Below are 23,286 nucleotides of genomic sequence, written 5' to 3'. Positions count from 1 at the left end.
AACAAAAGGGAGAAAGGAGAAAAGGGCCCTCTCGGCGTGGCAGGGGCGGCAAGCAAGAGCTGCGCACCCACAGACCTCACCTGCCCCGGCCGCCATGTTCTGAGGGTGCGTTCTGTCAGGCTGAGGGAGCACAACAAGCCGGGCGATCTCCTCGCTGCCGGTGTCTCCTGGGGGAGATAAAACAGCCCCGTGCTGCCTTCCCCACCACATTTCAGGTACTGTAGCGCTGGGGCTTCGGGTGGCAGAGACACAACAACAACCGCTGTGTGATAAACCCCCAGCGCAGCATTGCCTGCGGCTGGCGGGGGAGACCCCCGTGAAGCGCTGCTCCGGCAGCTCTGGTGACCGGGGGGACGTCTCCAGATCTGCCGACACCTCGGGGACGCCGGTGCAGGCAATGTGTCCATCCATGAATAAAAAAGCAACCCCAGGATTCAGGAGCATGAGCACTGGAGCAATATCATGAGGGCCGCACTGAGCTCCAGGCCGGCCTCAGTAAACCTGTTTGGGTTCTCAGTGCCCTCCAAACTCTTTCTGAACAGACACAACCCATTCAGGACAAGTGTGGAGAACAGGAACATGCACTTTTCATTGCAAAGTTTAAATATGTTTCCTAAAACTAACCCACTGTTTGCAGCTTTTAGTATCAGAAATCAATCCATATATACCCATAAAACCTGATTATAATTAGTCACACAAGTAAAATTATGAGTCCAATTAACTACTACAGCAATTAATTGAAATGCCTTTGGGACATTATTTCCCTTCTTGCAGTTGGATGCAATTTGCAGTTAAAGCTATATTACAAATGGTATATGATTGTAATAAATTTGGGTTCTTTTATTATCTTTTACCTATGAATATTTTCTGCAGTGCTTTCGACATCTAGAACTCAAACACAGTTCTGACTCCAACAAATCCCAACAGTTTACACTACTTCGATAACTATGGTTTTTGTTTTCTCACAATCTATCTCCTCCTGGCTCAACTTTTCCATGCCCTTTCTTTTCATCGTATGAAGAGAACCTCGCAAAAAAACCTCTTTGTTTCTATCTGCTGAAATTACCTTTGCAATGTCAACATCCATCCACTTCCCACATCGCTGAGGCTGCTCGTTGTTCCCAGCACGTAGGAGAAAGATCTTGATTTATGAGTTTACAGATATGTGTGGTTATGAAGAATTTATGAGAGAGAAAGGGAGGCAGAAGCTTAACATTTTGCTGATTGTGCTGATGCTGAGATTAAGCCCTAAATAAATCATAGCAATTTTCTATTGAGAATGCTATGCTTTTGAAAGCCTAGAATAACTTGGTTTTATTGTACGTGAAACTCTCGGCGTTATACAAAATGCTTTCTTACGTGCAGTGATACATCATGTTCTATGTCCTGAAACCCAACAGCCGCTGCTGAACCAATGAACAATCCTGAGAAAAAACCAAGTGGACTCCCTCAGGTAAAGGAAAGCAGGGCGAGGACACAAAGTCAACCTCCGAGGTGCTGAGCTCTTCCTCCAGATGCACGCACAGAAGCACCTCTGATGGTCAAAATTCATTTACAAAACGAAACGAGCACGCACAGTAAGCGATATAAAATATAAACCTCTCGATAGCTCATTTCCCCCCCTTTGAATAAGACATATATGGCTAAGGAAGTCTTAACTTCTCCAAAAGACAGAGCTGCCTCGAGTTTTCAGCTTTTTTGGCTAAACAGAATGAAGAGGCTAAGAAAATAATAAAGACAGATATAAGGGTAAAAAAGACCGCAACATATGAGAAAGTAGAAGTTTTTGCAATAGTTACCTCCAGCAGAGCCTATAGAAGCGAGAGCATAACTTGCTTCTCCATTTAGAAAATCAGGAAGAACAGCACAATCATAAAATCTGCCGGTCGCATGGACAGGGGTAATAAAAGCTTCACTATCAGTGCCTGCTCGGCTGTACCTCACTGCCAAGTTCCTGTCAAGACAGCTGAAACGGAGTGATTAACATATCCTGCACCCTCATTATAGCGCATTCAATTATCTCAGAGCAGTCCGTGGCAAATAGATCATTTCCAACCCAGCTCCGGCCCCGCACGCTGGGAGAGCCAGGCCGCTGTGCTGCTCTGCACCGCATCCTCAGCCCAGGCCTTCGCTCGCTTGTTTTCTTGTCTTCAGACTTACCTGGAAGGGAATCTGAGGACAGGCAGTGCTGTTCTGCCAATGCTCTTAACGCTCCTGGGGTTGAATTTATATTTAGCAATTTTTACAGGCAGCGCCTTGCAGTGTGTTCTCAATCAACAGTGCTGTTTGTTCTTATTAAGAGGGATTTGATTGTCACTGCTGGTATCTAAGAGTGTTCTACCATCGGTGGCATTATCTCTAATTGTGGAGGGACAGTAGTTTCCTGTCCTTCCACCCCTTGCTCCTTTTCCTCCCTTTTTTAAAATCCATCCCAGTATTACAAATGGCACACAGAAAATGCACCATTACCAGCCTTTCATACGAGCAAACCAGCTGTGCTGCTGCCCACCGTTCGTGTTTCCAGGGTCAGACCTTTGGGCTCAAGGCACCAACAGCACTTCAGCCCAAATCAATGCTGAACACTGTTTAAAGCAGGCTGGTTTTTACACGTTAAATCAAAGTGATTTACAATGTGAATCTGTAACCCAGGCAGGATCATCTGTGTAAAGGCCAAAGGTTCCAAAGCCAATAGACTGAAGTGCACAGGCAGGGAATAACCTGCCATAGGAGGGGTGCTCCAGCAGAGCTGCGAAGACCGAATGGAAATACTCATATTTAAAAAAAAATAATCAATTAGGGCCTTGACAAAAGAAATGAAGCCCCATTAGGGGTACAGCACAGCACATCAACATTAACCCAGCCGTGTGGCACACAAAGGGTACGAACTCCTGCAAAGCACAGAGCAGAGCTTTAGTCACTCTGACAGCAACTGCATCGTGTGCTGGGACAAGTTAAAGCATCTAATACGTACATTTTTCAGACTGACCTTAATAATGCTTATTGGAGAGCTGTGGCTTTGGGGAAAAACACAGGCGAATCGCAAGGCTTTCGGTGAAACTCTGAAGACAGACAGGGCCCACCATTGAAAGAACCCTGGCAAAAATAGAGCCTGTGCGGACACTTGGAAACTGGTTCACTGGGAATCTATTCACTGAGAGCCAGGGCATACAGCCCTGGACGTGGAAAAACTACAGACAGCACCAGTGATTGCCCATAGCACGCTCCATTTTTGCTGTTGGTACTCCAACTATTTAGGGGATCTAAGTAGTAAAATTACTGGAAAATATTTGGTACAGTCTGCAAGAAATTGTCAACATGAGTCGGTTCAGCTAGGGTGGGCGTTCTCCGTCCAAAGTAATTGTGGTAAAGGCTGTGAGCGGGTTGAAGGTCTCTGTAAATCGTGCAGGTTGTTCTCTCGCTGACAGACCAGAGCAGCCAGCCAAGATCAACCTGGCCTCTCTCTGCAAGTGCCCTTCCTCACATGCCTTCCTTTGGAGTAAGCTTTTATTTTAAGCAAAATACATAAACAAAAGAAAATCATGTCAGTGTTTTACTATTGTACACATGAATCCAAAATATCCGTTATAATCATCACCAAAATAAATCATTGTACTGGTTTGAAAGCGTGGGAAACTTCAGTTTTCCTCTTATTCAGATGGAGAACATTTCAGAGTAAGACGTTTCTCTGGGATCATCTACGTTTTTATGGACTCAGATAAAATAAACCATACATCTTTTCATATCAAGTGTAGGTATATATGACATTTGAGTGAATGTAGCCCCTTTCTGTAGGCTTAGTAACTCTGCGTGGCATTTTTCCAGGAAGCAGCTTACTTTCAGTAACCTGAATTATAAGACAGAGAACCTGGCTAAGAAAACACTCCCCTGTCCCCCTTTTTCACCTTTTGTTTTTTTGACCACGGAGCAAACTAAAAGCAGTTTTGTTTAACAGACTGAAGCAATCCGAAAAATCAGAGCTCAGGTTGCGTACGTGTCAGCTTTTCCATCGCCGCTACTGTTTCCTTCAGCTATTCTGCATTTATTTTTAAAAGGTCGTTGAGCAAGACACAAAAGGTGAAGTGCAATGTTACAGATTTATAACCTGCCTGGGCACTTGTTAGAAAAGGGTCAATGGTGCCTCCAAAAGAAAGCCCTGGTGAAGTTGGCGTCTGCTTTCTACCCTGAAACATCAAAGCCTGGATGTTAAAAGCAGCGAGAGCAAACCCAGTTAAGAGTGAAACGTATTAGGAGGGGATATTGACACCTGTGTTCTGCCCCTTACCTCCCTTTAATATATTTTATTTATTTGAAGTCTACCATTCTTCACACTCAACCTGTTGTTGCCTGCTGTCACAGCATAGAGAGGGCAACTTTCAAATACTGGGTTAAATTAAACAAGTTAAACAACGGTTCAAGCTTCTTACCCCTCCGGATTTTGTGCTGGAGCTGATCATTCTTCAGGTCACTCCTCATTCTTCCTGCTTCCAACTGCTGCTGGTTTGCCTCACGCCTTGTCGAGCAGTCAAATCGCTGGATTATGCTAAAAGCAAAATTTAATGACTTCTTTAATTGAGTCGCTATTTGAAAATATCGTGTACACCGAAGGTAATCATTATAGCTTGTATTTGGGTCATAATCATTTAGAGAAATATAATTAGAGGGAAAGGTAAAAAGTTTAAACACGCAGTGTGACATCACCGCTCACATCTCATGGGCAAACTGGCCCTCTGATACGCTGCCAGCTTCTTATCAAAAAGCTTCCACTAAAATTCTCATTGTTACAAATGCGATGCTGGGGCCGCCTGTGCTCTGAGCCTGCGGGCCCAAAGATCTATTCCCTTGAGTGTGTCTTGAAACGGGAACATTTTTATAATCAAAACTGAAGATAAAAAGGCAAGCAAACATTTAGCGTTCACTTGGTTGTGAGCAAGGTCATAAACACGAGCGTGTGCTAATGGTCCATGTGCACGGTTTGGCTCTTCCTGAGTGGAAACCCTTCCTGCCCCTTGACGAAGCACGTAGATAATGATGTGGATGATTTTGATTAAAAAGACTCCAAAGGGGTTTTGTTCCGTATCAAAAGGAAAACATCATTAAGCAAAATTAATCTTTCTGTTCTGTTTGCTGGTGGGGTCACGACAGAAAACCTCCAGCGCCTGGATGAAGCGCTGAGCTACGATTTAAATTGCTGCATGAACACCCGAACATCAGAGCTCAAAAATTCAGCCTGTTCTACCTTTGTGAATTTGGAAATGAGTTCAAGGCACAGAATTTGGCCTGAGAGGCCCCTGCGAGGTCTCCAGCCCCATCTCCTGTAATCACATTGTTCCTTGCATTGTCTCGTTACTCCAAACATCGTAACACAAACATCATGCTGAAGGCTTTTTTAATTTGCCACTGGTGGTGCTGGATCCTGTTCCTGGCTCCGAAGCAGCAGCTTTCCTTGGTTGTCATCCAGTTCCCAGCTAACGCGCACTCCCCACTTCTCCCGCAGTTTCTCATCAGGAGACTGAGGTTTATCTATAAAACAGATAAATATTTGCTGCATCAAAATGTATGCTCAACGTAAGATTCAGATCTATACGGCACTTTCTATACATTTCAGCACATTTTAAATAAGATTACCCATGTACCCAGAGCTGCTGAAATACCTGGCCAGGCTTCTCTCTGATGTTAAGACTGAGTTAAGCCTGTTACCACAAACTATTCCTTTGAGTCCCACCACAGCCAGCAGGCAACCCACCTCCTTCCCAATGGATGTGTCCGTTTGGTTCCTTTCTTCTACCTCAGTTTGACCAAAACGCTCTCAAACGGATGGTGGTGTCATTTCTGAGCTACTGAGACCTATGAACAACCCCTCTCAAGAGCAGCATTTCTTGATTCCACAAATATGTTCAGAAAACTTTGATTTATAGTAAGCGTCCTTAACATATTTTCGAAGTGGCGGCTGATTTTGCTAAAGGGACCTTATCAACCATTGCTTTGAATTTTCACAAACAGGAAATCATTTACACACGAACAAGAAAGCCAGAGGCTGGGCCCAAACAAAAGGCTCAATCTTCCAAACTTCTGTCAGGTTTTTATATTCCTGAAATGATAAATCAGCACGCACGGACGACTGCATTTCACTAACTTCTTGCTTCAATTTACTGGACCTAAGGGGCAAAACCATTAACAAAAGCTGCAGTTAATCCCTGGGCTGCTCCTATGGGCCATCGGTGCTTTCTCAGGACACTTAATGGCCCCGACCTGTAGATAACGGATAATTGATGATATAGAGAAAAATCAGCAACACAACCTCCTGTGCCGACCGCAGGAATTGATAAAATCTTCACTACCGAAAACAGCACGTATGAACATTGTTCAATACCTAAAAAGCCTTAACGGGAAATTCATTATAGGAGCAACCAAAGATCTTATTCCTCGATTCAAATTAAATTTTCAATTGGAAAAGGCACCAATGACTCAAACAACACTGTGGAATTATCACACTGGTGAAGAACAACCACTGTGAATGCTCTGAAATCTCTCACTAGGCAGCAGCGATGGCTGCACGGAGCAGGTGTCGTCACTGACCGCTGCACAAACGCCCCGGTTACAGCTGATAAATACAGCGAGAGTCACCAGCTTCTCTGATCATCCTGGGTTAAACATCCATTTAGCATCTTCGAGGGCCATAAAATAAGAACAATAATTCATTTCCAGCTAAATATAACCACATTGTTTTTGGAAACATTCAAAAACCAAACAACCCCAAGTGCTATGCGACTCCTAATAAACCAGCTTACCGTGGACTTTGGTCCAGTTGCCAACCCAACCAGACTTATTTCCTTTTTGGAAAAAAGCATGACTACAATTGTAGTCTCATATAGGCAGTGTCTGCTCAGAGGAAATGTCTCAGCACCATATACAATCAAGAATGGAATACATGAAGATCAGCAGCACACCAGCCTGTACAGAAAGTACCTTCAGATCAGTGTTCCAAAGGCATCACTTCCGAGAGCAGAACCTTCGCATCCCTAAGGGATCATGATTCACTTGCTTTTGAAATGGATTGTGTTCCAAGTGTCATGACTATTAACAGCAGCACTGAACCAGGGATTCAACTGCAAAAATATCACACCTATATTTTGTAAACAGCAGAAGAGTTTCAGATGTAACTACAGTTCTGGTAGCGGCTGCTGAGCAGAGCTCCTGGAGTCACAGTTTCCTTTCTTCTCAGAAATCCCACAACTGGATTCACTTTTTGAAGTTTGATGTTACTTCTGAATTGCAATCGATCTGCAAGTGCACATGACCAAGCAACAGCAAGATCAATTCTGACCTTATTCCTGTATGACTGTCTCAGAGTTGTTATCCCTCCAGTGACTAAATGAGAGATTTTTGCCTTTGACTTCACACTTTGGCAACAACTAAAACCCAGCAGGATACATCTAAGATCACAGAATCCCAGAGTGTCAGGGGTTGGAAGGGATCTCGAAAGCTCATCCAGTGCAATCCCCCCGGAGCAGGAACACCCAGCTGAGGTTCCACAGGAAGGGGTCCAGGCGGGTTTGAATGTCTGCAGAGAAGGAGACTCCACAACCTCCCTGGGCAGCCTGGGCCAGGCTCTGCCACCCTCACCATGAAGAAGTTTCTTCTCAAATTTAAGTGGAACCTCTTGTGTTCCATTTTCTACCCATTACCCCTTGTCCTATCACTGGTTGTCACCTGGCTCCATCCTCCTGACACTCACCCTTCATAGATCTGTAAACATTAATGAGGTCACCCCTCAGTCTCCTCCAGCTCCAGAGCCCCAGCTCCCTCAGCCTTTCCTCACACTGCTCCCTAACCCAGTCCTCATCAACCCAGGCATATAAAATACACTGGCATACATCAAAATACTATCAACAAACATACATCGTGAATGGAAAACATTCTAGAAGTTAACTAAAAGAACTTAAACCCAAAACTTAAAAGAGCTGCAATATCTCGGCACTTAGAACAAGCGCTGTGCTGGACAAACTGCTGTCACCCACTCACACCTTCCAGTCGTTAGGACTGACGAATCCATTCAAGCCTCATGAGAACAGTACAGAAACTGGAAAGCAGGAAACCAGCTAATAAGAATTAACTGACAAGAAGTGACACTTCATCTGCATCCACAGTATTTAATTTGTTTGAATAATATAGTTACAGATAAACAGGTTCACTCCATATACAATTACCGATACCTTTTTTTAATACAGCTCATATTCCAGTACATCAACACTATTTTATTTACAAGGTATTTATGTACATTAACATCTTTCTAAAGTCAGTGCATTGTCAATAAGTTTTATACAATAATTTACAAAGTGAATGTAGTTAATAGTTAACTTAATAAATTTACTACTAATTCATGAATTAATTTAATTTAAAAAATTAATTACAACCAATATAACAAACACAGAAGATCAAATAACATTAGTAGATTGTGCTACCTGCTTAAATAAAACATTTTAAAGTAAATCAGTTGAAAATCTTTCACTTTTCATGGAGTTTGCGTAGGGAGGAGTAGACAAACGGGCACTGAAAAAGCTTCTAACCTAGAAATCCACGAGTCAGGTTTGCTTCGCTTCAGTGTCAATGTTTAGAGCATTTTAAAGATAAAAGACCATGTAGGATGGGAGCGACACTTCCCAAGCAGGACCCCACTTGTTCTGGAGCTGATCTGCTGCGGCGCGACCTCCGCCAGAGGCACGGGGGGTTCTGCCCCAGCAAAGACAGCGAGAGCAGCCGGGAGAGCTTCTCACATGGATAGAACTGGAAATCATCAACCTATCGGTAGGTTTGGCATTCTCGTAAACCACATTAAAATGAATCCAAACTTCTATTTCAGAGATCAACCACGTAAGCATCGATTTTGTTAGTGAGGATAAACGCATCTAAAGAATTTGGAAGATGACTTATGGCAAAATTAGTGAGCTCCTTAGACTCAGCTGAAGAACAAATGCCCAAAAAGAGTGAAACTTGTATCGTCATTCAGATATGCAAACAATTTAACACTGAAAAGGTTTAAAGGGATCTTTTTTCCAGTGTCTGCTAAGACTCGGTCATGCTTTCCTTCATGCAATGAGCCCACCGACTTCAACGAGCATGTTGCGAGGGCAGGGAAAGCAGTTCCGGTTTAATTGCAAGTATACAAATAACCTGCTGCAAAAAAAAAGAGAATTTGAAAAGGCAACCAAATTCTGAAATAAAGCAACTCCATTCAATTATGAAACCGCTAAACAAACCATCCATGAGTGCTACGACAGCTACCTGACAGCCACGGCTTCGTATTCGGTTGAAATACACAGTGGATAATTCACAGCCATTCACTCCAGAGCCCTTACAACAACAAAAAACAAACCATGGTTTTGAATTCAATCATACGACTTTTTAAAAGTGCAAATTCAAAAGCAACACCAGCCATGAAACATCAGCTCAAGCATCTTTCCTTCCGAAAGCTGGGAACACCTTGTGCAATGTGCACGTTTTTAAGATGCCGCTCGTGTCACCACAAACTACTCTCTTCAACCTGAAGTTTCAACGCGAGGCGTCTCAGGAGGTTGAGACGACTCTCTCCAGGCAGAAAAGCCATTCCTGAAATGTGTTGATCCGCACAGCCAACACATGGAGAAAACCATCATCATAAGCCATTCAAGTGTAGAAATTAATCTCTCTCTCCTCAAATGATGATTTGGTTGTGCTCCCAACATACAGAAAGAAAGCAACCGACACACATTAGTGGTGGCAAAACTGGAAACTTCTACTCTTGATGATAATTCCTTCAATTTGTGCACTTCTCATTCTCTTGCTTTCCCTGTTTTGCCAATAAAATGCAATAAAACTGCAGGAAAAAGGAGGTAGCAATATCATGTTGTCCAAAGACAACACTACAATTTTTATTTTCCCCGTTATCTTAAACCTAAAGAGAACCTCAGGGGTTTGTTAGAACAGTTGGTAAACTCTACACTACTTCGTTTAGCTCTTATTTGGACTATTTAATTTAGCTCTTATTTGGTCCTAGTCGGCTTTTCTCAAACCATTTTGTTTAAAGGCCAATGGCAGTCTCAACCTGATGTCTGACATCAGAAACGTTTAGAGCATGTAGTGAGATAACAGAACAAAACAATACTATCTTTATATTAACTTCTATTTAATTAGGGTTTTCCTTTTGTGCTTTCAGGTCACCGGGTACAACAACTACACTTAGGTTATCCGTTTCAAGAACATTTTCACCAAACGCAAGCTGCAGGATGTCACCCCTCGCACTCCCAGAACAGCCCCCGGAAGGTCATCTGCTCACTGCAAAACGCAGTATTTCTTATAGTCCGACTCAAAATCCTCGTCCATGCTGCTCGTGTCTGCCATCTTCTTGCCGTCGATCTTTGGCAGAAATTGTGCATAGTCTACCCCCTGCTGCTCGTAGAAAAGAATGTAGGCAGAGTCGGTGTCGATTTCATCGGGATGCAACTCCTGCAACAGGGAAAACCACCGTCTGAAATACCCAACGGGACAATTGTGCTGCTGTCTCCGAGCTTAAAATACACACAACTGCCCTAGGAACAGTATTTTTAACTGGCTGTTTACAAGAAGAATCCCATTTCTTGTCTCCCTTATTAGAGTTATCAGCCTCCATTATTTACTTGAAAAGTACACATTTTATAGTGATAAACACGCACACTTAGAAATGTCGGAACTTAATTCTTTGGGAATTGAATGCAAAACTGCCAGCATCATGAAACAATACTCTCAGGCTGCCATTTTTAGTAATTTTTCTATCTTTATACAAAATAAGCATCTTTCCTTAGCCATGGTAGCAGCTGATGAACAGATGTTAACTGGAAAATAAACTCATCTACAATTTCAGTTAAGAATTTTAACATTTATCTGATGCAACATTTGAGATGCTCAGGATTTCAAAGAATGGTTCTCATTTCTTTGGCTCGAGGTAACAAAGATGAAAATTATTTGCCACAAAAGCAAATGCTTTACCTTACAGCTACTGTCATTGTAGCAGTACCACTTGTTGTTCGGGTTTTTGGCATAAGTGACATAATGACCCCCTCCCATAATTCCTGAATGGCACTGAAGAAAACAAAGAAGAAAATAAATTCTGGATCAAACATCAAAACTCAAAATTCACAGAATGAATGACTCTCAAATTCAGGATCTTCAAGTGAGTGACAATGGTTCATGACAATCTATACATTGGGAGCTGACTAAGCTTATATACTCAAGCAGAAGAGACATTATGCGGAGAAACACTTTTCAGTTGTACTCAGTTGTATTCTGCTGACAATGGCTCTACTTTGTTCTCCTTCTCAACAGATTCATACTTCTTGTAATGAAAACAACAGAGTGAATGCATGTAGTCAAACAATGCCACATAGTTCACTGATATAAAAAATGAACTTACCGAAATTGCATATAGATTGTAAATAGGGTTAACACACAAGTCTTCTCTTTGGTCATCAGCGATATCGTCCTCGCTGTGGTTCTCGATCTGCCCGTTGATGCTGCCGTTGCTGTAGGTGTTCTGCTCACAGATGTATCCGTTGGCCAGGGTCACCTCGCTGTCCTGAGCAGTGAACAGTTCACTCTGGCTACCGCCCAAGCTCTGTCCTCTGGTCAGAGCATCGCCTTGCTCAGAGGAAAACCTCTGCTCCTGGTCAGTACCGTTCTCTTTACTTGCATCCAAATTTTCTTTGCTACTCGACAGTTTGTTTTTACCCAGCTGCGGCAGCCGCAGGCGCCCTTTGCCTCTTCCTAAAGTCCTTGGGCTACTATTTGGGCTACTGCTTTTACTTGAAGGACAGCTGGCTCCACTCTTCCTCCCCAGAGACGGAGATGCTAAAACAGAAAACACGTGGACTATTAAGATAAGTAAACACTTAGTCTAGATTCTTTCTTTAAAAGTGCTTTTTTGAATAACCAAATATTAAAACCCACTGTTTCACTATGGGTGGTATGTATCAATATCTTTGCGCATATGTATATATACACCTATAAACTGAAACTTAACCCTTGTACGCAGAAGCACGTTCCTCGCTCTTAACCCAGCCACTTACGCAAGCAGACGGTGCCAATACCTCTTGTCACTGAGCACCTTTTCTTTTTAATTTTTGTTATATCTTCACTAAGATTTCCAGGGCAAACACACCAGAAAAGAGTGTTTCAAAATAAGTCCAGCTCTTTAGCTGAAGAAACATTAAAATGTTACTCATAATAGATATTTTTTTCCCCTTCCAAATGTCAGTATTGACTGGAATTTTCCCTCATTGTGACCTACCTTTGATATTATTCAAGACAGTAGTGCTGAGGGAGGACGGGCTCCTGTTCAGCGTGTCTCCCTCTCCTGCTGTGTAAGTGATCTGCAGATCTGTTTTTCTCGGCTCCCCTGCGGGAGCCCGTGGTTCAGGACTCTCAGCCGGGAGCAGGAGCTGCTTTCTTTGCAAATGACTTGGGTCCCTTTGTACCAAAAAGGCACTTGGGTCGAAATTTTCTCTGGGGAACTTAACAATTTTCTGAGATTTTATCCAGCGGCCATTTACGAACTGAAATCTTTTCAGGTGAATGATCTAAGGAGAGAGATGTTAGAGAAAATTAAAGGAGGACAATTACATCACAGTGAATCATTCCACTGTTTAAAACCAGTTTTTCACAAAACAAACAAGTTCTATCATATGCTAATGAAAACCCCAGTAACAACGCTGTACGTGACAATTTAGATTTTGGAATCAAACTGGTAAAATACGGAACTAATATTCTGATGGGAACCGATGGAAAAGGTTACTTCAGCTCAGCAATCTGTGTTTTGAATAATCTACCAAATTGGGAAAGCGACAAATGCAGGTGTGATACAACCAGACAAAAGATCACGTTACCAGCAAGAGTTCCTAAGGGTGTCAGAACGGGTGACACTGAATGCAAACACCATTTCCTGCCATTTTTCAGCTAAAAAGATTCAAAAGGATCTGAGGTTTGTTCTGGCTGCCTGCATGACAGAAACGCACGCAGCAAACCGAGGCAATGCCGCTCCTGAGACTGGGAACAAAAGCAGATTTTCTTATTCAGAACAAGGAGACATACACAGCAATTCACATCTGTGATCAACGTACTTCAGTTTTGTTGCTGTAAATTACACAAGATCATACCAAAATAGGGGGAAGCCTCCAAAGATCCAGTTTTTTGGTGGCCAGACAGTGGGTCTTGCACTTGGAGCAGTAATACATCTCATCCTCGCCCAGCTCCTCCTCACTGGTGAAGGCTCTGAGACAACTGTCCAGATTGATGGGCTCTGCTTGCGCTCGGCGGCTTTGCTCAACGCTTTCGTGTTCCTCTACAATCTGAAGGGAAATAAAACTGTATCTGACTTGGAAACATATACGACCTGCTCGGAGGAAGGTTCTGGTCAGTGTCGTACAAATAACATCCCATAGTTTTTTAGGATTGCAGATACAAACTAGATGCACTAAGTTCTAGTAGAAATTTACTTCAATTATGAAGAGGCAGCCATACAAATCATGCACTGGCCTTATTCTTGGGTTCTGATTACAAAATTATCCATAAAGCACGTACGTATAGATTCAACTCACAAGTTTGAAGAGCTATTCTAGCTTAACTCAGCTATAGCTTTCCCTTTAAATATGTTTTGTTGATGCACATAACCATTTACAGCACTGGTGTGCTTAGAAAATTTATCAAATTAATACATTTTGTAATATATTGTGGAGGTTCGATCAAAAGCAACTCATAACACACAGAAAACACACTGCTGTGGTTTCTTAAAAGCTTCCCTTCCACTTCATGGTCATGCCAGAGGTCTAACATTAAGACATTAATTTATCTAGAATATACTGTTTGATGACTACTGACTTCAGTTTAACAGAAAATGGAAAAAAGAAGCATCCAATTAAGAAAAAATTGTGAAATGGGTTCTGCTTCAGAGTTATTAACAAACAAGAAAAGGTTTACGTTGAAATTGTACCCGTTCTTGCGACGTCTGGTAGCGCAGATGGAGCGCAGTTGGGTCCCAGTCCACAGCAATGTACGCGTTTCCAACACAAGCTCGATCTTCCGTGCACTCGATCTTACAGCCACGGCAAAACCTACATAAAAATGTTATGCGTGGTGAGCAAACCATCTAATAAATAAGTCTGACATTACTTCACACTCCAGTTCTGCTCTTTATTTCTTAATACATGCACCCTCAAAGTCCAGGTCTTGTCTTCAGTGAGTTCCTTCCATCAAGGATCTGGAACTTTCCGTAGCATATCTTTGTTTAGGGAAAATTCCAAGCATGGTTCCAGGGTGCATGTCTTACTGTCCATTTTAATTCTCACTCCTCGAATGTCACGGGAACTAGCGAGGGTAGATGATTTACATCATCCAACTACGGACATGTATGTGCCTGCATATACATACACACACACATGCACACAGAACACTGCGGCGGGTTAAGAGGGTTTTTGATAATCTCATGTCTGTCTCCAAATTTCAAGTTTCTGTGCCAGCAGAGCTTTCAGCTCTCTAGGTCAGGAAAGCCACACCGCAGTGAAAATGTGCCACGTGACAGCTTTGGTTAAATTAGATTCTTTTTGTTTGATATTACCTCAGAAATCTGAAACGCAGCACAAAGCCATTACCATAAATTACCTTTCTGTTGGGTTGATTCCTCTCCTTAAATCTAAAAAGCACCATTTACCTGTACCATGGACACCAAGCACAAGAATTTCCATCCTTCTGGACGACCCTGAGGGTGAAGGGATACTGGTACCCCATGCTGTCGTCACTGAAACACAAGAGAACGCAACATGAGACATGAACACTCAGACTGCCAATTACCTTCCTTCACTATGCTTGCTACGTTCACTTCAAAAGAACACCGAAAACCCTCTCAAAATTGTAATTTTGATGGGATTGAGCTACTAAAACAAGACCTGCCTTTGTATCACCTAAATTTGCCAGATATACTTCATTATCAGTCACTGGATGAGAATGAGTCAGCCAATTTGTATAAAGCCAACCTTTAAGTACAGCTAGAAGCTATACTATATTTAAGTGCACTTAAAAGGATTAGAAGTTATTTTTAATTATTGCCATTATTAAATTGCAGGACTCTGAAATTACTTCTTCCAAAAATAACCCACTAAATGGAATCCGCAGGCAGAAAGCATCTGGGGTACAAGCACACACAATCATTCCTAAAGTTGTTGACATTCAAAGCTTAATTATACATTAAAAAGCACAGGGTTCATTAAACAGAGGTATTACAAGGAGTCAAGACTGATGAAGGTGAATATAGTTTGAAATCTTGTAGGCAAGTGAAGGCCAAAGGCGGAGGGGCCGCACTCACCAGTCCTGTGCGTGGTTACTGGCCTCCTGCGGCGGGAGGGGGCTGGCGAGCCGCGACACCTGGATCCACACGGCATCGTATAGATCTTTCTTCCGTGTGTGAACCGTGCACGGGACGATCAGTGGCATTCCAAAGAGACTGGGCCGATTCTTCTGAGATGAAAGAAAATACAGCTCTGTCCGCATCTGCATATGTGAAATAAAAGAATGACTCAGATGTAAGTGTGCGTTAACACGTTACCATGATTACTAGGATGCTGACCTTGTTACTTATTTCAGGCTTTGGCAATTAAAATAAACCATTAATTCTACTAAAAGTACTCTACTTCAGCATTTTTTTCCCAATATTAAATACTGTAAATTTTTATTATTGACTTGAAAACTTTTTCATGTTTTATATTATGGCAATGTGATTTAGGCATTAGACCACAAACCTGTATTCCAACCACATACAATAAAATTTGTATTTCTTATAATGTGTATTTCTTGCTTTTCCCACCACATAGTAATGGGGACATGCACCTAACGAAGCTGATCCCTGTCCCCAAACGGCCTCTACACCAGGGAAGCGCATGTTTGCTAGAGAAAGAAAACCTTGACGTCAAAGGAGGCACAACAGACTTGTACACAACTTATTCCAAGTCAACAAATAACCTTCACGCCACACCTCCCATTGATAAGATAGATTTAACATGTCAACTTAATGACGCCGAGGTACAGCAAACGGCTACCGTCTTGCATAGGCTTCACACAATTAACTCTTTCCATAAATGTGATTTTTGACAACGACAAGCGTGGATTCCTGCAATTGCTTCCACAAACAACTTGCCGTACAACCAGCAGCTTGCAATGGCTTAGAAGCATTACGCCAGTCACCTAAGAGATGCTGCAAACTTTGAATCAAGAGAACGGTGCTAACAGTGGTGAGTGGCCACTGCTTGAGAGAATAAAGTGAAAAAGCCTCACAAACCAGGCAGCAGAGATGGGAGTCAAATGGCCTCCTGGCCCATATCCACCAGGCTCTAAATGCCGACAGAACCAAGTCTGGACACAGCGCACACTGAGCGCGAGGCTATTTGAGGTGTTCGGTCCCCCCGCTTTGACATTTAGAGTTCAACTTCACTACAGATGCTTCTACAAAGAGTAGTTCATGCCAACAGAATGACCCAAGAACGCACACTGTATCTTCACTCTGTTCCCGTGTAAGAAATAAAGCTTTTCCACATAATGGGAAAAAAATGCGTTTCTCGTAGCTCAGATTTTTTTCTGCTCAAAGAATCTGGAACATTTAATCAGGGAGTTCGTGAACGCCCAAGTATGCATCTCGGTATTAAAGAACTGGGAAGCATGCCAGTACGAGGGGAAGAAAAATACACCAACATCAGACACTACGATTTAAAGCTACATGAGCTGTGTTTCTCTAGAAGTTGGCACTCACTTAGGAGGGAAATGTATTTATGTTCCCTCTTCTTAAGAATTAAAGATGAATTTATCATATAGACATAAAAAAGAATCCTCGCTGACGTTCTCTCAAAGTGCGTTACGCGAACTATTTATAAGAAATGCAAACTACCAACCATTTTTCTGTGGACTGCAATGATGTACCCCGTACACGGGCTGTCAGCGAGCGATGGCACGTGGCCGTTGAGAGCCCAGCCGGTGACGTTACGCTCTGTCCCACATGGCACTACAGTATTTGGCATTCCGTTGGGAATCAGGGTTGGTTTGGGAAGGTCCCCGTTCATGATGATGTTGGGTGCTCCATTAACTGATGGCCCAGTTGAGACATCTGTAGACACACAGTTACATTCTCAATTATCTACAGTAACCACAACTGATTTATCCTTTCTGTTCTACACACTTCATGAAATATCTTCTACTCTCCTCAAGACCAACATCCAACCTTTTATTTGCCCACAACCTTGCAAAATCAGATCACGCAAGAGCAAAGAATAGCAGGTGTTTACAACCCATATATGAAACCACAAACAATAAAACCAAAACCGTGATTTCAATTTTTTACATGTCCTGCCTTAGAGCCAATCCACAAGTAATAAAATATTTTGCTTGTTTCTTGTGTCTTTAACTGAAATAACAGCAATCACAGACCACCAGCAGACACTGAGCCTGCTCACAGATTCTCTGTGGATAAGAACTATAACTTATTTGTCCTTTCTTTAATCCTCACGGATACTCACCACTAAGAATTTAGGTTTTCTCTTGACGTTCCCCAGTATCTAAGCATTTTAAATGAATAAGAAAATAAATATAATTTTGTTTTACCTGTCTGCACAGGACTTGAAGCTGACGTAGGGGATCCTGGAATCGGAATTTCAAACGCACACAAAAACCCACTCACTGATAACCGGACTTTCTGGTTGTCTTGAGGAAAGTTCTTCAATAGAAAAGGGAAAGCTAGTGAGTCACGTATATCCTTCTGTCTGTGACTCTGAACCATTTGTCCTTTTGAAAACAGCGTGTCTATCAGCTCATCACCTTTCCCCTCCCATTTGCTTTCTTACGCCTTTCTAGGAGACAAAAAGGGAACCAGCAAGCAGATCTCTGTGGCCAGACCTGGGAGTTATTGCTGGTTCTCTAAGCAGGCTGAGAGCACCCACTTACAAGCAGTTTTAATCCTACCCAATGACAGCAAAAATAATTTCATATATATACACACACACACTAACGTCAGTCATTACTTACGCCTGCAACATCTTGACAGTGTTTCAACTCAAAGCAATCTACCTTGAGATTTATTACCTCAAGATGATTTTTGCCTTTTTCTTCCTAAAAATATCATCAGTACTCAATTCATTTAAACTTCTGCACGCTTCTACATCACTACTGATTTTGTTCGTAAGTGGTCTATTTTGGTTGTTTACTTTGATTTTATATCTATTTAAAGCAAGCTTCAATACAGTTTAAGAATGAAATAAAAGTTTCTCCAGAGATATAAAACACAAAAAGTATGTTGCAGTAATAATTCATCTTTCTTCTTCTTACCTTTATGTTGGAGCTATGCACTTCTGCAAGCAGAATCTGTTCTGGTTTTAGCCCACAGAGTTCGCTCAACTGTTTTTTCAAACCCGTATACTTTTCATCCATGTTCAATCTCAGGCCATACCGAACAGGAGTAGTACCATCTAATTTAATTACTATAAATGGGGAAAAGAAACACATGGGTCAGCAAACCAGGAAAGTCCTTCAGTCAAGATTGAAAATGGGCCATCTATGCTCTGTTTTTAAAGGGTTTATTTTCATTTAACTGCATTCCAATGAAAATCCTTATACTGAAGTATAATAAAACAGTTATACTATTTTTAAGCGTAACTGCTAACATAAAATCTGGATTTTTATAGTTGTTGAAGATCTGTTCTACATACACAATTATTTTAGCCCTGACAAGTTACAGAGTTAAACACTCCTACTCACCTGTGATTTCTAGGTGCATGTAGCTGTCCATTGGCAAAGGCAAGGATAAAAAATTAAAAGGGTCAAATCTAACGCTTATGTGTCCACAAGTTTTACATTTGACTTGTGACTTCAGCTGCCCATGAAATAAATCTACGACAATGGATCTATTTCTTCTCAAGTGGTTTTCCCAGGCCTAAAATGAAGTCCAAAAAACACAACGCAAAGTTAGAAACTGCAGGCTACTTGCTGGAACTACAGGAGGATACGCTGCAAGACCTCTGAAGCTTCAACAGCCCATGGAAGTCACGTTATTTCCATAGAAGTTGCTTACCAATTTCTAATAAATAGGAAGTATTTAATTTCAACATGAGTAAAGAAAGTTTCAATTTACACAATAATCAAGGTATGGCATCATTTAAAGTACTTCTGAAAGGACCCATCAGCAAACAAACCAACCGCAAACTCAAAACTGTTAACCCATACCTCTGCTGCTACCTCCCAGTCTGGTCGACCATCGCTGTCTTTCAGTTCAACATAGGGCTTGTCATGAACCCTGTTCAAATCTTCGTGAAGACCATCCAAAAGAAAAGCCAGAAGCTCCTGTGAGTCTTGCTGCTGAAAGCCATTAAATCTGGGAGCATATTTTGCTATTGTCCACTATAAAAAAAAAAAGCCAGAAAGTTAATTTTACGTCATGTAACAAAAGTTGTAACAATAAATCAAAATATCGTAGCCAAGACGCAGGCTGTCAACGAGCACAACTTCAATTGCTAAACCCCTGGTTCTTTCAGAACAAAAGACAATTTGCAGGCAAATCCATGATCTTCTGTCCCTAACAGGGCTATAAAAGCCACATTTTATATCATAATCCCTGATTCATATCAGTAACTCCTGTGACCTTACAAGCACTGAATCATTATTATATTCCCCAGAAAGCTGCTCCGGTCCTGAGCACCAGCCCTGCTGAGCAATGGCCTCCTCCAGATGTGCCTCTTGTCCACCCAGATGTGCCTCTTGTCCCCCCAGATGTGCCTCTCGTCCCCTCCAGATGTGCCTCTTCCCCCATGCAGCCCTTCTCTGAACACTCTCTGACATTCCTTGCAGGCAAAAAGCAAATTCTGTGACCAGTCAGGAGTAAGGAAAGTGATGACTGATACCCAGGACACGGTCACTGGCCTCACAGCCAACTTCTAACACTTGAAATGTATGTCCAAAGTTTCCCCTCTTTCTCTGCAGTAGGTACTGAGTCCCAGAACCACCACAATGCAGGTAAAATCAGGAAAAAGTGCATTAAAAGATTTCTGTTATCCAAAGAAATTCTTGCTTTCCACCTCTAAGTAACCTACCCGCAGCTTTAACGGTGCTATATTCTTCTGAGTTCCACTCCACAGCTCCTGCACCAAATCCCCATAGCACTTGGCCATGTGTCCTTTCATTCCTATTGGATTTGTCCTAGAAATCATAAAGTAATTAATACCACACTAGAAATTTAAACAAAGTTCAAGCATGGGGATATGCAGGGATGTGCAAAGGCTTCTTGTTGAACTGTTTTAGCTCTCTCAGGAACAAAAGCAGTTTATACTTTTGTGTATCTAATTTAGTACCTGCTGTATAAATGATGGTTGGTAACACTGAACTTCAAAGGATTTATTCAGCCCGTCTACTTCTGAAAGCTGGAGCTCATTTTAAAGAAATGTTACAGCATTTAAAATGCCAGTGGTCTCAGACAGAAGATTACCTGTTAAGTTCATAAAGATGTCTTCCTGAGATGAAATACCGAGTGAGCGGTTGGGTGTTACTGACGCACTGGATACTGGAGTTCATGAAACACGTGTTCCCCAGGTTGCTTAATCCAGTAGCACCCTTTTCAGTAGGAACTGAGACAAACAAAACAATTATACCAGTTGTGATAATGTGAACAATTCAGAATAGCGTACCAGTAAAGAACGCGACCTTTTCACAGTAACCAATTGAATTTATCCTGCTCCCAGTTACAAGACTACAGCTACCACAGATGCAACAGGCCCAGCCTGTTCAAAAAAATGTGTTCTCTCACCTCAAGTTAACAGAAACCGAGGTATTTCGGTAGATCTGATCGACTGTGGATATCAGTATAACCCATACAAACTATTTCCAGGTTTCTTCTCAAATTTAAGTGGAACCTCTTGTGTTCCAGTTTGAACCCACTACCCCTTGTCCTGTCATTGGTTGTCACCAAGAAGAGCCTGGCTCCATTCTCCTGACACTCCCTCTTTATACACCTGTGAACATTGATGAGGTCACCCCTCAGTCTCCTTCAAGCTGAAGAGCCCCAGCTCCCTCAGCCATTCCTCATAAGTGAGATGCTCCACTCCCTTCAGCATCTTTGTTGCCCTGCGCTGGTGAAGCCATGTTGACTGCCCCTAATGACCCTCTTATCCCTGATACGCCTTGAGATGGCACCAAGGAGAAGTTGTCCCATCAGTTTCCCAGGGATGGAGGTGAAGCTGACCGGTCTAGAGTTACCCAGGTCCTCCTTGCCCTTTTTGAAGACTGCAGTGACATTTGCTTTCCTCCAGTCCTCAGGCACCTCTCCTGTCTCCCAAGACTTGGCCAAGATGATGGAGAGCGAGCGGTCCAGCAATGACCTCAGCCAGCTCCCTCAGCACCCGCGGGTGCATCCCATCTGGACCCATGGATTGATGGATGTCCAGATTGCCTCACTGCTCCCTAACCCAGTCCTCATCAACCCAGGCAAACTCCTCCATTGTGCTGCCTTCCTCTGGGGCCTCAGCGGTACGGGATCCTCAGCACAGCCTCGGCAGAGCAGACAGAGACAAAGAAGCGTTTAGTAACTCTGCCTTCTCTGCATCTTCTGTCACCAGGGCACCCACCTTGTTCATCAGTGGGCCTACATTGCCTCCATTACGTTAAGAGCAGTTATATTAAAATAATTGTTTTAACATACTATAGTCTCTTGGATTTTGCTTCTCATCATAGCACAACTACTACACGGAAACACTCACCTTTATGTCGGTCTATTTTACTGCTGTTTGCTATAAAAGACATCTCTTCCGGCCAGCTCATGTCTTTGTTTCGAACTAGAAAGAGATACGGTATAGGATTTTTTAAAATTGTTTGTTCCTTTCTCCAGAGAGCTTACACAGCTGAAGAGGTTTAATTATCATTTTCTATATTTAATTTCCAAAAATGAAATGTTTAGGCAGTAGACCTGTATATTTGTGTAGTTTGGGCAATTGCAGAAATGGGTACCACACACAATTAACTGTGTATCTACTCATACAAAAATATTTGTTTCTAGTGTGTAAACCAATTCTAGGCCCTCTATATACCTTCTATTACTAAATGCTGCTCATCTTGGATTTTAAGATACTCCAGTCTGTGATCTTCATCATCCAGCAAAGTAAGATAGTTCTGCAGGGGAAAAAATACTTCATGTAGTTATTACTTCTAGATTTAAAATTCTCTGAGGATATTTTAATCTCGAAGCAATGAAATTAAAACAGCATCAACAATTTCTTCACAATAATGAGAGTACTGGTTTCCTACCTATGTTAATTAAATACAGTAGTACACTGACCTCCAGGAGCATCAAGTTCAATGCTCTACTTTTATGTGGTGTTCCTTTAGAATGAGAGAATTACACGCACTTAATGATTTGGAGGAACACATTCTGCTTGTTCACGGTGATTTGTTCACATACGCACTTGGAAAAGCCCCTGGACGGCTGCTGGTTTCTGTGCCAACAGAGCCCACGGCATCACGCGTGGCAGCCAGAGAATCTATTTTAGTTTCTATTTAAAACAGTTCCTGTGACACTTCCTATCAAGTCTTTTAATAGGTCAACCAATTGCTAATTTTTAAATACACCACAGGATAATTTAATGTTTGTCAGGCTACTAAGAAAACAGAATATAAGTTTTCTGGGTCAGTAACACCAAAATCTAAATTTCACTGCTAGAAAATAAGTGGCAGGAGTTTGCCTACCTGGGTGGTTAAATGGCAAAGGAAACTTAAGTCCACTTTCTTCCTGTGTGTGTGTATTTAATAGTTTCTCGAAAAGAGTGCGATAAACAACATCCAATACGTGATAATACAAATAATAAAGAAGACCGACATTACCTCGCTATTGTATAACCAGAGGCGCATATCTTCTTCTTTTATCCGTAGCCTCTGGGAGAGATATTCGTGTATCTCTTTAATAGTCTGCATTCGACTGAAGCAGCCTGTGTAAGCCAACACCCTTTTCAAAGGAGCGTTCGGTGAAGGTACATTCCCTGGATTCACAATCACAAGAAAAGGGTAAAGGATAACGTATATACCCACAGGCCAACTGAAATCAGAATACATTCACCTCCCGTCTTACCAAAACTTCTAGGAATCTTTGGGGAGCAATTTTGTAATAGGAGATAAATAATTTCAAAGTAGTTTTAAAGGACTGGACTATTCGTTTTTTCTCTTAAAGACAGAGTATCGGAAACAATGGTGATTCTCAAAATAAAGGACTTG

General features: G+C 42.1%; 1 protein-coding gene across 3 annotated transcripts in view; it reads right to left on the bottom strand.

The window, feature by feature from the left end:
• Nucleotides 1–8,124: 8,124 nt before the first annotated feature.
• USP32 (ubiquitin specific peptidase 32) overlaps nucleotides 8,125–23,286 on the bottom strand; it is a 52,733-nt gene continuing 37,571 nt past the window's right edge. For all 3 annotated transcript variants that reach the window (XM_065853061.2, XM_065853062.2, XM_065853063.2), the window contains exons 17-34: nucleotides 22,900–23,054; nucleotides 22,110–22,191; nucleotides 21,783–21,857; nucleotides 20,516–20,654; nucleotides 20,124–20,229; nucleotides 19,261–19,434; nucleotides 18,796–18,970; nucleotides 18,367–18,518; nucleotides 17,647–17,758; nucleotides 16,941–17,152; nucleotides 15,365–15,549; nucleotides 14,714–14,800; nucleotides 13,997–14,117; nucleotides 13,164–13,355; nucleotides 12,299–12,587; nucleotides 11,426–11,859; nucleotides 11,002–11,094; nucleotides 8,125–10,482 (exon numbers count right to left, since the gene is read on the bottom strand). In XM_065853061.2, the coding sequence (XP_065709133.1) occupies nucleotides 10,309–10,482; nucleotides 11,002–11,094; nucleotides 11,426–11,859; nucleotides 12,299–12,587; nucleotides 13,164–13,355; nucleotides 13,997–14,117; nucleotides 14,714–14,800; nucleotides 15,365–15,549; nucleotides 16,941–17,152; nucleotides 17,647–17,758; nucleotides 18,367–18,518; nucleotides 18,796–18,970; nucleotides 19,261–19,434; nucleotides 20,124–20,229; nucleotides 20,516–20,654; nucleotides 21,783–21,857; nucleotides 22,110–22,191; nucleotides 22,900–23,054 (2,957 nt within the window). In that variant the 3' untranslated portion in view covers nucleotides 8,125–10,308. The remainder of the gene's footprint in view (nucleotides 10,483–11,001; nucleotides 11,095–11,425; nucleotides 11,860–12,298; nucleotides 12,588–13,163; nucleotides 13,356–13,996; nucleotides 14,118–14,713; nucleotides 14,801–15,364; nucleotides 15,550–16,940; nucleotides 17,153–17,646; nucleotides 17,759–18,366; nucleotides 18,519–18,795; nucleotides 18,971–19,260; nucleotides 19,435–20,123; nucleotides 20,230–20,515; nucleotides 20,655–21,782; nucleotides 21,858–22,109; nucleotides 22,192–22,899; nucleotides 23,055–23,286) is intronic.

The sequence above is a fragment of the Patagioenas fasciata genome, chromosome 19, assembly GCF_037038585.1.
Source record: "Patagioenas fasciata isolate bPatFas1 chromosome 19, bPatFas1.hap1, whole genome shotgun sequence".
NCBI classification, from domain to species: Eukaryota; Metazoa; Chordata; class Aves; order Columbiformes; family Columbidae; genus Patagioenas; species Patagioenas fasciata.
This window is presented reverse-complemented; position numbering and strand designations above follow the sequence as displayed.